This window comes from Ambystoma mexicanum, chromosome 1p (assembly GCF_040938575.1).
Source record: "Ambystoma mexicanum isolate Mex_15411 chromosome 1p, UKY_AmexF1_1, whole genome shotgun sequence".
In the NCBI taxonomy this organism is placed as follows: Eukaryota; Metazoa; Chordata; class Amphibia; order Caudata; family Ambystomatidae; genus Ambystoma; species Ambystoma mexicanum.
In genome coordinates, this window is record NC_090921.1 from 439,309,568 (window position 1) to 439,322,650 (window position 13,083).

Consider the following 13,083-nt stretch of genomic DNA (forward strand, 5'->3'; position numbering starts at 1 on the left):
AAGGAAGGCATGGTATCAAAGAAAGACAGACAAAAGTGATCACAGTTCAAGGGTGTTTATTAAACAGTAAAGTAGTTTAGATGAACGCCTAATCGAAGCCTAAATTTAAGATGGGAGCAAGCTACGACCAACAAATCATAATTATACAGTCCTAGACGAGTCTAGTCAAATAAAAAGGGTCTTCACTAAAGAAACCTATTGCCAATCCTTACCGCTACACTACAAAATAGTGTGGGATAATGTTCACAAGAAAAGAAATGATACGCCAGAATGTTATGGCCGGGGTCTCCCTTCTCCATGTTTTTTGCACGGGACAAGGCAGGACTCTCGAGCACAGCACTCTCCTGGGCTTCTCCAGCACGCGGTTACAGTTCCTCTTCCAGTATCAGGGCCTTCTGTGCTTAAGTCTCTTCTCATGCAAAGTCTCTTGCTTCAGAGGGCCTGATACGCCAAAACAACAAAACAAAGAAAAGTTCCCCCGGTTACTCTTTACAGTGGGCGATTACTCTTCACCCTTGAATCCCCATCATCCGGGCTCTGATCCTTTCCTTTACGATAGCCTCCCTCGATTGGGCTCAGACCATCAACTTACTGTGGACATCCCTCAGTTGGGTTCATGCTGGTCATCACAATGTTTCACAGGTATCTTACTATTTCCCCTAATTCGCAAGCATCCCTCAGTCAGGTTCACGTTTGCCAATTTATCACAGTTCGCCTAGTTTTCACAATGTGGGATTCACTTCCCTTAACTTTCTTAGAGGCTACTTTCCATCGGGTTCATACTGCCATTCAAACTAAAGATCCTTACCTTATAATATTCAAGAGTCTTAATATCCTTTTAAACAATTGTGCAGCTTATTCTCTCCACTTTACGGTTTCCCAAAGAACTTGCCAATTTACATCTCGCCGGGTCACTCAGTTGTTTTATGACAGAGGCTGGTTTCACAAAATCACATGGCGTTTCCCTCTTCCGGGCAGAAATGCCACTTTCACAGTTCCTTTTGTTTTGGGTACACTTTCACAACGTGTCAAAGACATTCGACTGAACAAGGGGTTTGGCTTAACCCTTGTATGACCACTTTTCCATTTCATGTTTTTCTTGGTAGTTTCGTTAACCACAAAAGTTCTTAATTCAATACCTTCTCTTTTCATCAGAGGGTACTGTGATGCTGGAAATGCATCGGAGGGTTAGGGCCTCCGTATCCTTGTCCTTTACTGCCTTTCCATCGTGTGTTCTGTCATATTTTCCACGCAGGAGTTCACGTGGGACTCCTGGCGGTGCAGCTCTCTCTCTTTTGGTTTGGTGAACAGACCCATGGGATACCCTTAGGGCACCCATGGGTGGGGGTACAACCCTGTGCCCCTAGTGTATGTTTTTGGGCACCAGTGGGTGGCCCGCACAGCAGGGTATGGGCTGGTGGCAGCTCCATGCTGAATTTGACAGGTGCGCTGAGTATCCTCCATTTTGGGATCCCCAGGCCCTGCCATTGGAATCAGTTGATTCCGGATGGAAAACAAGGTGGCCCCTGTGGCCTCTTGCTTTCTATTACCTATTACCTTGTTTTCCCAAAGTCCTGGGAAGCCCTGACTCTGTCCCTTCCCCCTGACTGGCTGTTGGGTGGAAGTTCCATATATGGTGTTGTTGTGAAGTCCAGTCCAGACTGACTGGAGCCTTCCCAGTGACTGCATGTTGTGGGTACCTCCTGTGGGTGGGACCTGGGTGAATGGAGTGTGTGACCAATATGCACTTCTTGTTGTGGCTGTTTGGTTTCTGGTATGAGAGACAAAGACTGAGACAGCCCTGCCTGAAACTAGCCTGAATGCAGTGTGTAGTGTTGAATGGCTGGGTACTCGTCCCAATCCACATTCCTTGTTCTGAGTGTCTGAGAGGGAGGAGGATGGCCTGAATGCACTGTGTGCCTGATTGGCTGACTGACTCCATGAATGCCCTTCTGTATGATTGGCTGCTGAGAGTGACCCAGCAGTGTGGATGAGGAACAAGATAGTATATCTGGGGACCTCTCACCACTGGAAATTGTTCAGAAGCTGTGTCTACACTTTAAGAGTAACTGGAACTGCTGATCCTCGACACCCAGCTGGAAGACGAAGACTTGCTGTTGCATTTGCTTCGACCTGATCTGAAAGCTGATCTGAAAGCTGCCAAAATCGTCAAGGACTGATCCGAGAGAGGACCTGGTAAGGCGCCCTCTTCCCGTGCTCCGAGGGACCATCGAGCACTGCTAACCTTCGCCGAAGCTCCCTGGAATTCAGACCCTCGAAAGGCTGCCGACCCGAGATGGGACCGCTGAGGAGAACGAAGCAAAGCACCCGGACTTCGCCGCTGTCGAAGTCCATTGCCGTCGACCAGCGTTCGCAGGTTTGTGTAACCGCTGGAGGCCATCGAAGTTGTGTTGACCAGCCGTGGGGACCACTTGACGCTGTGCCGCCGATGACCGTAGCCGCCCGCTCCCTTTGCCTACGAACATTTGAATCCAAGAACTCCCTTGTCCGCAACGTCGACCGCTTTGTCCTGCCGGAGAAAGTCGAGGACGACCAACGCGCCGAGGAGAATCCGCCGGTGGGTTTCCCGCCACCTGAAGGCCACAAAGACTTCGACGACTCAACGCCCTTATTGCGCCACAGTTCTTCCGAAACTCTTTGCGGTCCTGAACAATCTATCGCTGAGGTGCCCCGCACACCTCATCCACGCAGGACGTCGCTGACGAGCACCGCCTGGATCGACATCGGGGTCTCGGCAACCTTGAACTTATCATGGCCGCCGTCGACGACAAGTTCACCATCTTCGACGCCTCTCGACGATCCGTGGCTCCTGCTTTAAAGGGAGTCACTCAAGAAGGATCCTCCGACTCGTCTTAGAAGAACTCTACTCCACCAGGTATATTGGGGGGGTAAAACATTATAGGAAGAAATAAGGCTATTGAACAATATATGGACTGGGCTTGTGCTATATATCTTTATTTTACAGGTTGCCCAGGTGGGGGGATTTCCACACAGAACTGTGTCTATCGGTAGAGGCCAGCATTCTGCCTATTGTTTCAACCATCTTACGTTCCTGCCTATCTGTATTGCTGGTTTCCTCGTTATTGATCTGTGTGACATTTTAACCGTACAGTTGATGCACTTCAATGAGATTTGATAACCTTGGTGGTACCACTTTAGAATTGTATATATTTATTATTGTTGATTTCCGAGTACAAAGTGCGTTCTTGTGATCGTGTACATACCTTTGAAGATTAATTATATAAAGACTGTGTTTTAAGTAATACAGTGTGTTGACATTCCTTTGTGGGGGTTCAGGGATTACACTGTAAGTAAGAACCAGCCTGCATCACCTCCTGAGAAGCTAGGCCTTGATTGCTCGACTATGTTACCAATAATAGAGAATCTTGGCTGGGGTCCTCTGTGCCTCTCCTCTACCATATAGAGAGCGGAAGTACAGACACCCCCCTCCAGTCTTTACAGGTACCAGCTCAGCTAGAGTCTTTCGAATGAGCACCCACGTGGTGCCAGACCACTCTATTTCTGGTACCAATTTAACTGACAAAAAGACCTCTATCTATTTTCTTCTTTCTTCACATACAATGTTGCCACTGCAACTTTGTGCTTGACACAGTCTGGTCCACTATCAGCTTCTTCCAACTCACCGGCTGTGCTGAACTTGTTGGCGGTTCCTTTGCCGCTGGAGTCAAGGACAGTACTGCAATGGCAACCGCTTCTCCCTGCCCTAGCAATCAGTGTGGGAGGGTTCATTGTACCGCTGACATCAGACCCACCATTTACCAGCTGCAATTCCTGGTCTTATGCTTTTTTTCATTAAAGTTTTTTGCACATTTTGGTTGAAAAGGGCAAGGGCAACTCCCTCCTTGACATCCTTTCAGCTCTCGCCACCTTTCTCCTCTGTTTGCACAGCCGTGTGTGTAGATGTCGGTAATTGCCTGACTTTACCTGACCCTTGTGTTGGGACAAGTCAGGCAAACGGCACAGGTATTGGTCCGTTGTCGTTCACACTGTGAGAAAGTGTGTCAGAAGGGGGTGGTAAAGCTTCTGAGTATCCTAGCTGGCAGGATGGGGAAAAGGTGTCATAAGAAAGGGGATACTGCGTCTCATCCTTCGATGTCCCACTTCCACTCCCCAAGGACCCCCCATCCAGGTGATCTTCCCTTACTAGTCCACCCCCAGGAACTGGATCTGATAGCGCTGGTCGTGTCCTGGCCACCTGGATGACAGATCCCAGGGGACTAGTTAGCGAGACACCTTCAGGTTTCTCACAGCAAGTAGGTAGTGTGAATTTACAGAGTTTTTGTGATCAAAATCACACAAAATGCTGTATATTTAGCATAGAAAAATAGGCCCTAGATAAACAGTAATTACTTTTAAAAGTGTGCACATGTAGAGGAGATCATGTTTGCACACACATAACGTTGGTAATACAAGTAGTGGAAAGATTGCAGAACTCCAAGCTGAATGTAAGTATTTTTACTATGTTTATTACAGAAAATAACCTTCAATGACAGAAAGGAAATAATAGCACAAAGGATTGTTCTTCTCATTTCCTTTATGGGCAGTTATTTTTCTTAGATGAATGTATAGACCTTTTATTTCACTGGATGAATTATTCAGGCTGCATTTAGTGCTCAAACGCAGTAGTTATGGTTTGCGTTAGATAATAGCCTCATAAATTGGGAAGTGGCTTCGGAGGTCATGATTTGGAGGTTCATTCGAGCTTTTCCCAAAACTTGTCAATTGCACTGTACTCTATATTTCGCAGATCCGACTGGCAGGAGACGTTCTTGAAGCCGCCATATGGGAAACCCTCCAAGCTCGATCTTTGGTACCACTCTGAGATGAAGGACCCTTCCTGACAGAACCTGAATGATTAGTAAAGCTTTCTCTTTTAACCTCGGATCTGAACCTGCATACCTTTCACTTGCATCAATGGTATTCATTTCTGCAATTCGATTGACACAATGCAATTTTTACTCAATCATTCGTAGAGATGGGCACAAATTCCCAATAGCATAAAAGAAACAATTCTCAATCATGGAATACTCAAAGTGCACGGCAATACCCAGATTTATTCAAAGCATTGAATCTCAGCCGGGGACAACATATAAGCAGCTTTCAAAATACAAGGAGTGTGAACGAATTTTGTACTACAAGTACATCAGCAATGACGTCATACTACAATTTCAGTTAAAAAACCTATGAGGGGTTATGATTGGTTAATACCTTGAGACACGTATAGGCTACATAAGTGTTCTTTTCCTCATTGGGTTATAACTATCTGAAGGCTCCTCCTGAGCCCAGCTCATCACAGATAATATTTTCACTACAACATTATATTAGCCACTCATTGGCTGGCATTATTCATCATAGGCGGTATGGCAAGACGGATTTTTACTGGTTGGCACATTGCTCACTGACCTTGGGCATTTTGATGAAATGTCAGAATATGACAGACACATAGGTAAAGGGGAAAGGGAAGTCCGTGGTCTGCACTAGATCCAATTAAAAGTACTACCCATCATTCCCAGGCCATGTGGCCTATCTATTACTTTGTATTCGGCTTTGTGTTTCATTGGGTGTGTGTGTGTCTGTGTGTGTGTGCGCGCGCACTAGGGAGTTTTACCAGGTGTTTTATCTGCACTTGGCTTATAATGAATAGCTAGTGTTCATCCTGTCTTGATCACATGTTATGGGACTGTGTTGGAGTTTTCATTTTATTGGGTTTTTTGGCTACTTCTAACGTGCATGCTGTATCTTTCTGGCCACTGGAGACACACTTCATCTATCCGTGACAACGTTTTTTGGCATACTGTCTCATACATCTGGACATTAATGGCTGTTTGTTTTTAATTAACTTGGTAGTCTGTGCTTCTCCTCCTGGGAACTGTTATCTTGTCTGTGCACTGCATAGCCATTACTCCCTTCCATTGATCTCACCATGGTGCTTGCTATAAACTGCTGTCTGGGCAGCTTCATGCTTCTAAAACAAATGTGTTTTTGTGAATGCAGCATCTTTGTCTGAGGGCTTGCTAACTCCCAGGCTTGCTGCGATCTCTGTGCTAAGTAAAAAGGCTAAGATCTGCCCTTGCCACCTCCATATTAGAGACCTATATTCGTCTGTTCGTGTTACATTCAACTTTTGCATCTGCCACACATTGATTTCCCTACACTGTGTATTCTGCATCTATTCTGCCTATTATTCAATCTGCCCAATCAGTGTAATGAGTCCCTCTGTTGGTATCCCGAAAGTTTCCTCCCTTCTATGCCATGCACTTCACACTACTTGTTCTTCCTACTATCTAACTATAATCCCTACTAGTGTCACACAACCTAACTAATTCTTTATGACAGAGGCGTGTAGACTGGATATTTAAAGTATTGCTTCTTAAAACCTGCCTTAGTTTGTCTCATCTCTCACCCGTAGATTCATGAGGCGGTAGGGCTGCCTCAGCTGGCATTGTTTCTCACCTGTATGGTAATGGTGAGGAGTAGGGTTCGGAGTTGGTACTTGCATAGCAGGAGCAGTAGATGAGGTGCTACCTGCTTATTCATCTGCTAATTACACATGCATTCATGCCATGGGGGCAAAATCTACTACCCCTTTGACTTTGTATTCTAGCTGTTATTTTTCATATCATAGCAGAGCTCTGTGTAGTCAAACCCATGTGGCACCTTGCGACGAGCCAACCTTCCCAGAGACTGAAATGGCTTTATCTCAAGTTGCCACAGAGGTTTCTCATGCATAGGTATATGAAACCTCTGAGATGCTGGGATGTAAATCTCTGTGACCAGTCAGTGAGTGTGACAAGCAGTTCTGGAAATTAAAACAATGTACTCCTCCTTTATGAAGTGGTAGAGGGGACGGTCAGAGTGACGTGGGCAGGGCTAAGTGGCTGAGCCCCATCCCAGGTTGAGCAGAGCCAATCTCATCAAGGAACCAAAGCTGGTAATTTACATAAAAGCAAAGAGCACTTTGGGAACACAAGCATGAGAATTGAATTTTAGATTTCAATAATGTCTGTATTTAAGCTTTATATACCTAGCTCGAATGCCTATTTCGGGAGTTATGGACCCTAAAGACTGAGTTAAAGTCCTGAGCACAGCAAGGGTATTTAATGAGGTATTCAGGGCTCAAAACTTCCAGTACGGCCCGAGGGCTTGGTCGATAAAGCTATAATGACTTGCACATGGTCTTGTGGGGGGGGTTAAAAAAGTTGTCTGCCTAAGTGGTTGCTGGGAACTGAGTAGTTCCCAGAAATCTCGTAACCCACAGCGTGATGAGGAGGGAGGGGATTGACTCCAGCCAGATCACTGCTGGGTGTGGCAGTTGCCCGGCCAGGTGAGTGCCTGTGGTGGGGCTTTTGTAGAGAAGACGGGTTGTGTCTGCCAGGTACGGCCTGGCAAAGATTCAGAAAGGGGGACCTCCGCTCTGCGCCCCACCTTAATACAGTAAGGAGGATGGGGTGGGGCCTGTGGGTTCATTGCCTGGGCCACATCTGTCAGGTGCAGCCTGGACAGACTTAATGGTGTTGGTGGGAGGAGGGGCTCTAAGCGTGGTGATCTCTAATTAGAGGGAGCATAGCACTGTCAGTCCTGCTGCCAGCAGGGCTCTCAGCACGATTCTCCCTCTCATCATGGTAGCAGTGCTCTGAGAGCCCCACCAGTAGCAGGACTGTCAGCGCAGCACTCCCTGTTATGATGGGAGCATCACACTGAGAACCTGGCTGGCGGCGGTGACTGGGGGAGTCACATGGCTCTCCCTGCCACTGGTCAATGTCTGGACCTTTTATTGAATTCCCGAGCCATACTGACTCATATGGCCCGGAAATTGGCCAATGGTGGTAAATTGGCTGATAAAGAAGTAATGTAAACTGGGATATCTGCTCACATAATGTGCGACTATACTCACCCTAACAGAAAAATGACTGAGGGTTTGGGCCTTGAGCCCACAGGGAACAGCGCTCCAGCAGGACTCATTTTGCTAGAGTGTATTAAACCCAATCCTCTACCTGGCTAGAAGCGAAACTGATTACTGCGCAAAATGAGAAAGGAAGTAGCCTCTATTCAAACTTGCAAGATTGTGGATACGTTTCACATCATAATATGGTACACTCATTAATGATCTCTGAATGACAAAACACTGAAAAGCAGAGACTAACTAGACTAACTTGAACAGTTTATTTTCAATATAGTTGGAGAGGTGGATAAGTGTCTATATATGTATAGTGGGGCAGAATTGGAACGCTAAGGCAGCTCACGTGAGCGATGGACGTCTATGGCGTGACGAAAGGTCTCCTCCCTCAATCACTTTTCCAAGGGGTTCACGGGAGCGGATCCTGCTGCCTTGGTTGCTTACATGTTGTGGGCTGTTCTCCCTTTTTGGGGAACCCCATGAATTCAAGGAAAAACGCTTTGCATCGCCTGCATCTTTCGCCTGTTCTCTCCCAACTCTACACCCCTCATCGTCATCCTTGTCTAAAATACCAGCGTTTTGCAAATACTGCCTGACTTTATAGCCACGATACAGAGACTGGATCCGGGTGGCTGCATTATGCTGGTTTTTTATAGCCATGCGTGTTCGTAAGCCTTTCCAGACGGACTGGATAGTGGAGGCAGCGCGTATTTCTTCTTGGTAACGTTTCCTGGTCTTAAATACACGTTTGTTGGACGTTTCAGTAGATTTCGCTTTGTGGCCGTTTATACCGTCTGTCCGTTGGGAGGCTTCCCTGGAACATCTGTAGGTGGGATACACGGCCTTCTCTGGTACAGTGCTTTGCCTGGGCATTTCCTTTGAAGCAGGACTTTGGCTTCCCACCTCACTCCTCCCATTGCCTCCTTTGAGTGTGAATTCAGCTGTAGGTGCCCTCTTGTTTGGTTCATCCACATCGTTGTTCTGGTTAAAGTCTCTTTCATAATCTCTGTTCCCACAATGCTCCCACTGATTCGTTGTGTTGAACTTTCTCTGAGCTCCATAGCCTTCTTCCAGGGAAGCATGTGACAGCCGCTGGGAGGGCTTTCTGGGTGATGGCTCCGCTCTGCTAGGCAGAGATCGTTGTTGCCCGTCCTGTGTTCTGTCACTGTGGGAGTGTGCTCGGTCTTGTGCTCGGTCTGGCGACTCTTTGACTGGCTTTACACATGCAGACTTTCTCTTGCCACTGTCGTGGTTGCCAGGAAGCACTGGGGGCTTATGCACTACCCCACCTGGAAGTCGTTTTTCCCGTTCCTCCCACCTGCTTTCCATTGGGGACATTAACATCTCCCCTGCTCTGTCCTGTAGCTTGTTGGTGGATCTGTCACTGGTAGCTTTCCTCGAGTAATTCCCTCCATTGAATGACATAGTGGGGTGCTTAGTGTCATGCAGCCTGCTTGCAAACCGATCCTTGGGGCTCTCTCTTGCTCTGCAGTTGGTTGCCTCTGGAGGAAAATCACGTGTTGCCTTTGGATCACACTTGTTGGCGTTGTATGGTGTAAGGTGAGATTTTGACTCCTGTTTGTATGGCAAGCGCTTCTCTTGCTCCTTTGATGTGCTGTTACCAAAGGTCATTATTTCTCTCCCTTTGCAGTGTGATGAGTCAAGAGAGTAGTCACAAGTAGGCTTTCTCATGAAAGTGGCAGGGCTGTACACTGGCACAGGAGGCTTCAGCTCAGGTCGGTGCTGCTGCTCATTTGGCTTATTCTCATACAAGGACCTCCTCCTATCTCTGGCTTTATTGTACTGGCCGTGGGGAAAGCCCGTTGCAAGTCTGCGCCTGACAGGGTCAGGGCTGTACGCATTGCCAGAGAGCTTATAATCATATCTATGAGGTAAATTGGTGCCTTTCCCTCTGTCTCGCCCTCTCTCTTGTGACAGCTCAGGAGCCTTGCCACGCCCAACTGGTCTCTTGCAAGAGTAAAGGATGGATAAAGGCATGGAAGGGATTAATGTTCTTCCGTAGGACTGTGTTTTGGGAGTACCTCCAATTTTTTTCTCTGGTGACTCGTATTTGTATAAAGGTCGTGTTTGCCCTGGTCTGGCAAGATGAGAATTTCGAAATTTGTCATCTTTTTCTGAATCCTCAGTCGTATCGGCAGGAGAGAATTCACTAGTCACTGGACCCTGCCCTATGGCCTCAAGGACGTTTCCCCTGATTTTCAGTTGAGAATTCTTTCCATTGTTACCGTAGTAGGGGTTTGAATTGGAATTCGAGGTCTGGTCTGTTGACGTCGTATAGCTGGACTCGGATGCCACCTGCCCGAACCCTCGAGATTTTGATCTGCTTTCAGGAGAACTGTCCGTGGACCCAGATGAATAGTTTTGTGAGGAATATCCGGAGCTAGACTGTGAAGAAAAACGATGATTTGTAGGTGGTCTTCTCAAAGCCAAAGGTCCACTTTTATCTCCCATCCTGCCAGAAGCTGCTTGCTTCAGTCGCTTGAAGGACTGTCGTGCTTTGCAACCTTTAAACCATGACTGAATGATGGTGGCTGCATGATTCTTCACTAAATGCTCAGTTGGTGACCCGTAGCCATTGTAACGGGACTGTACGGGGAAAGGAGATTGGTATCGGTTAAACGGCTGTTGGTGCAAGAATTCTCTCCACTTGTTCTGAATCTGGGCAGCTCGTAGCTCTTGGGCCTGGAGGTCATCCTTAGGCTGGTAGCCTCGGTATTTATGCTTCCTATCGGGCACAGACTGGTGGTCTTTATCAGTGAGTTTCCTCCTGGTTTTATAACCTCTCCAAGCAGCTTGAATGACAGTTGCAGAGTCATACTGCTTACAGAGGTCTTCTCTAGTAGAGTGGCCTCGCCAAAGGGACTGGATGCAGGTGGCTGCATTGTTCCTGATCGCATCCATCTCGTTTCTGAAGTCATCTTCATAACTGTGCTTCGATTGCTGGTGGGAGTTGGTGAAGGGACCTTTCCATTGGGACGACATGTTGGAAGTCATCGCCATTCTGCCATTGGTTTGTTCCTGAAGAAATGACTTGCTACTCTTGATGGGTTCTTCATGTGCTCTATTAGACTGCTCCCTGAATGTTTAAGAAACAGGAAAAGAAGAACGATTATATTTATTTATTTTATCTATTGTGCATTTGTAAGGCGCTTATTCATACATTTTGTTTCAAAACACCCACAGTGCAACATGGATGGAACTTGGGAGTGAAAGGCAAATATAACAGTGACATTAAAAGTCATCATTCTAAAAGCACATGATTTATAAAGTTAAAAAAAACAGTCAAGAACACTTGTTTTATAGTATTTATTCTTATGGTTTATTAAAAACCTTTAAAATATTGTTGTTTCAAATCAAGCCTTTAACATAACATTAGTTAGAGAGATTAATCCTATACAAAGAAAAAATGAATAAAATCACAACAGAGTACACACACACTATCTCAGTATAAGCATATCATTTCTTGATTTGGGTAGGATCATTCGCTTTTTCCAAATTAGATGTCATGGCTTACAAAAAATCAGTCAATGCAATTGTCAATTTTTTCTCTGATTTGTCAAATCACACTTTGAACCACTCTTCGGCGCTGAGTAACTTCCTTTTTGCAATTGGTTTCACCCATGTCTGAGAGAAACAAATAGAAAAATCGAGGCCAGCGGACAACCTATCCTTTCTCCCAAAATACCCCGGGTTTGGAAAATTTGGGTTCCCCTCCACCCTTGGCCTCCCCTCTCTCGGATTAGGTTGTCTGGGATCAGGAAATTGGGGAAAGAAGGAAAGATTGTTTTGGGGTTGAAAGTTTTGCAGGTACCTGGGGAAGAAGTTCTGTCCAGGATTTGGGGAATTACTGCCCTCTTGGGGGAAGTGCAGAGTGAAGTTTCCTGGGTTAGCTGCTGTTTGGTTGGATCCCCCACCCTTGGGCTGGAGGAGTCCACACATAACCCAGAATGAGTCTATTCCCCTTGTAGCGGGGGCTGTTGTAGTCAGGGGAGTTAGGGGTCCCATTTGTGGGATTTCCTCCCTGGCTCCCTGACTGTGATTGGCCCGGGGGCCTTCTGGACTTGGGATTGCTCTGATTCTGTGCAGGCAAGTTTTTAGGCCCCCCCATCTCCAAATCTAAAATGGGGGCAACCTTCACCTCTGCCACCTTAGCAGCAGCCGGGGTGTTGGTTGGTTTGGGGCTTTTGGGATTATTTTTGTTTTCTAGGGGCTTTTGCACCTCATAAATTCATGTGGCCTGTTCAAAGACCCAGTCTAGTGATCTTTTCTCGTGAAAGTCTCTCACTAGCTGGGTCAAGATGTACTTGGGGAGAGCATGGAAGAAAGTATTCACAAACTCTTTGCTGTCAGTGCGCACCCTTCTGGTGGTCTGCACAAAGGCACGATTTAATTCCTGAACAAATTCTTGTGGGGGCCTGAACTTCCCCACATTGCAAAGTGTAGGCTGCCTTGCAAGCCTCCTGCGGATTTCTGTGCACAGAAAAATGTTTCAAGATGGCCGCCCTATAGTTGGACCATCTAGAATGATTTTTGTCGTCCAGCCCCGCAAAGAAGCTGGAGTACTCTGGAGAGAAGGTCCATTTCACATACTGAATACAGCTTTTGCTGTCCTTCAAATGGAAAGTTTCCATCATCTGTTCAAAGAGCTCTAGGTGCTCCCAAACTGAATACTTTGCATGCTTATGATAGGGTGTGATGACGCTCCTTATTACTTTGATTTGTTTTAGGGGATCCTTGAGCAAGGCCCTTTTTACCTTATTGGCCTTTTTGGTTCAGGTAACCCTGGTCCACTCCTCCTCTGACTCAGAGGCACTGCTACCAGAGGTGCTTGTCTGGTCTTCTAGGCTCTCCCGGATTCTGTGAGCCTGGGAATGGCTGGCAGAATGTGGGGGCTTAGTTTCCTGTGTCCTGGGGTGCTCAGAGGAGTCTTCTGATTCCTCCTTACTCCCAGGATTTGATGAGTACCCCCCCGCCCACTGTCCTAGCTGGGCAGAGGTTTTCAGGATGCCCTTAGTGGGCCTACTTTCATGGAGTTCCCCACTAAATTTGACAGTACTTGGGTACCCATACCCAGATGCCCGCCCATCCATTCCTGGTAGGTGTTGGTCTATGAGCCCCATATT

General features: G+C 46.7%; 1 protein-coding gene across 1 annotated transcript in view; it reads right to left on the bottom strand.

Annotated features, from left to right (window-relative positions):
• Window positions 1-8,186: 8,186 nt before the first annotated feature.
• LOC138572406 (uncharacterized) overlaps window positions 8,187-13,083 on the bottom strand; it is a 606,109-nt gene continuing 601,212 nt past the window's right edge. The window contains exon 19 of the mRNA XM_069649265.1: window positions 8,187-11,036. Coding sequence (XP_069505366.1) covers window positions 8,282-11,036 — 2,755 coding nt within the window. The 3' untranslated portion in view covers window positions 8,187-8,281. The remainder of the gene's footprint in view (window positions 11,037-13,083) is intronic.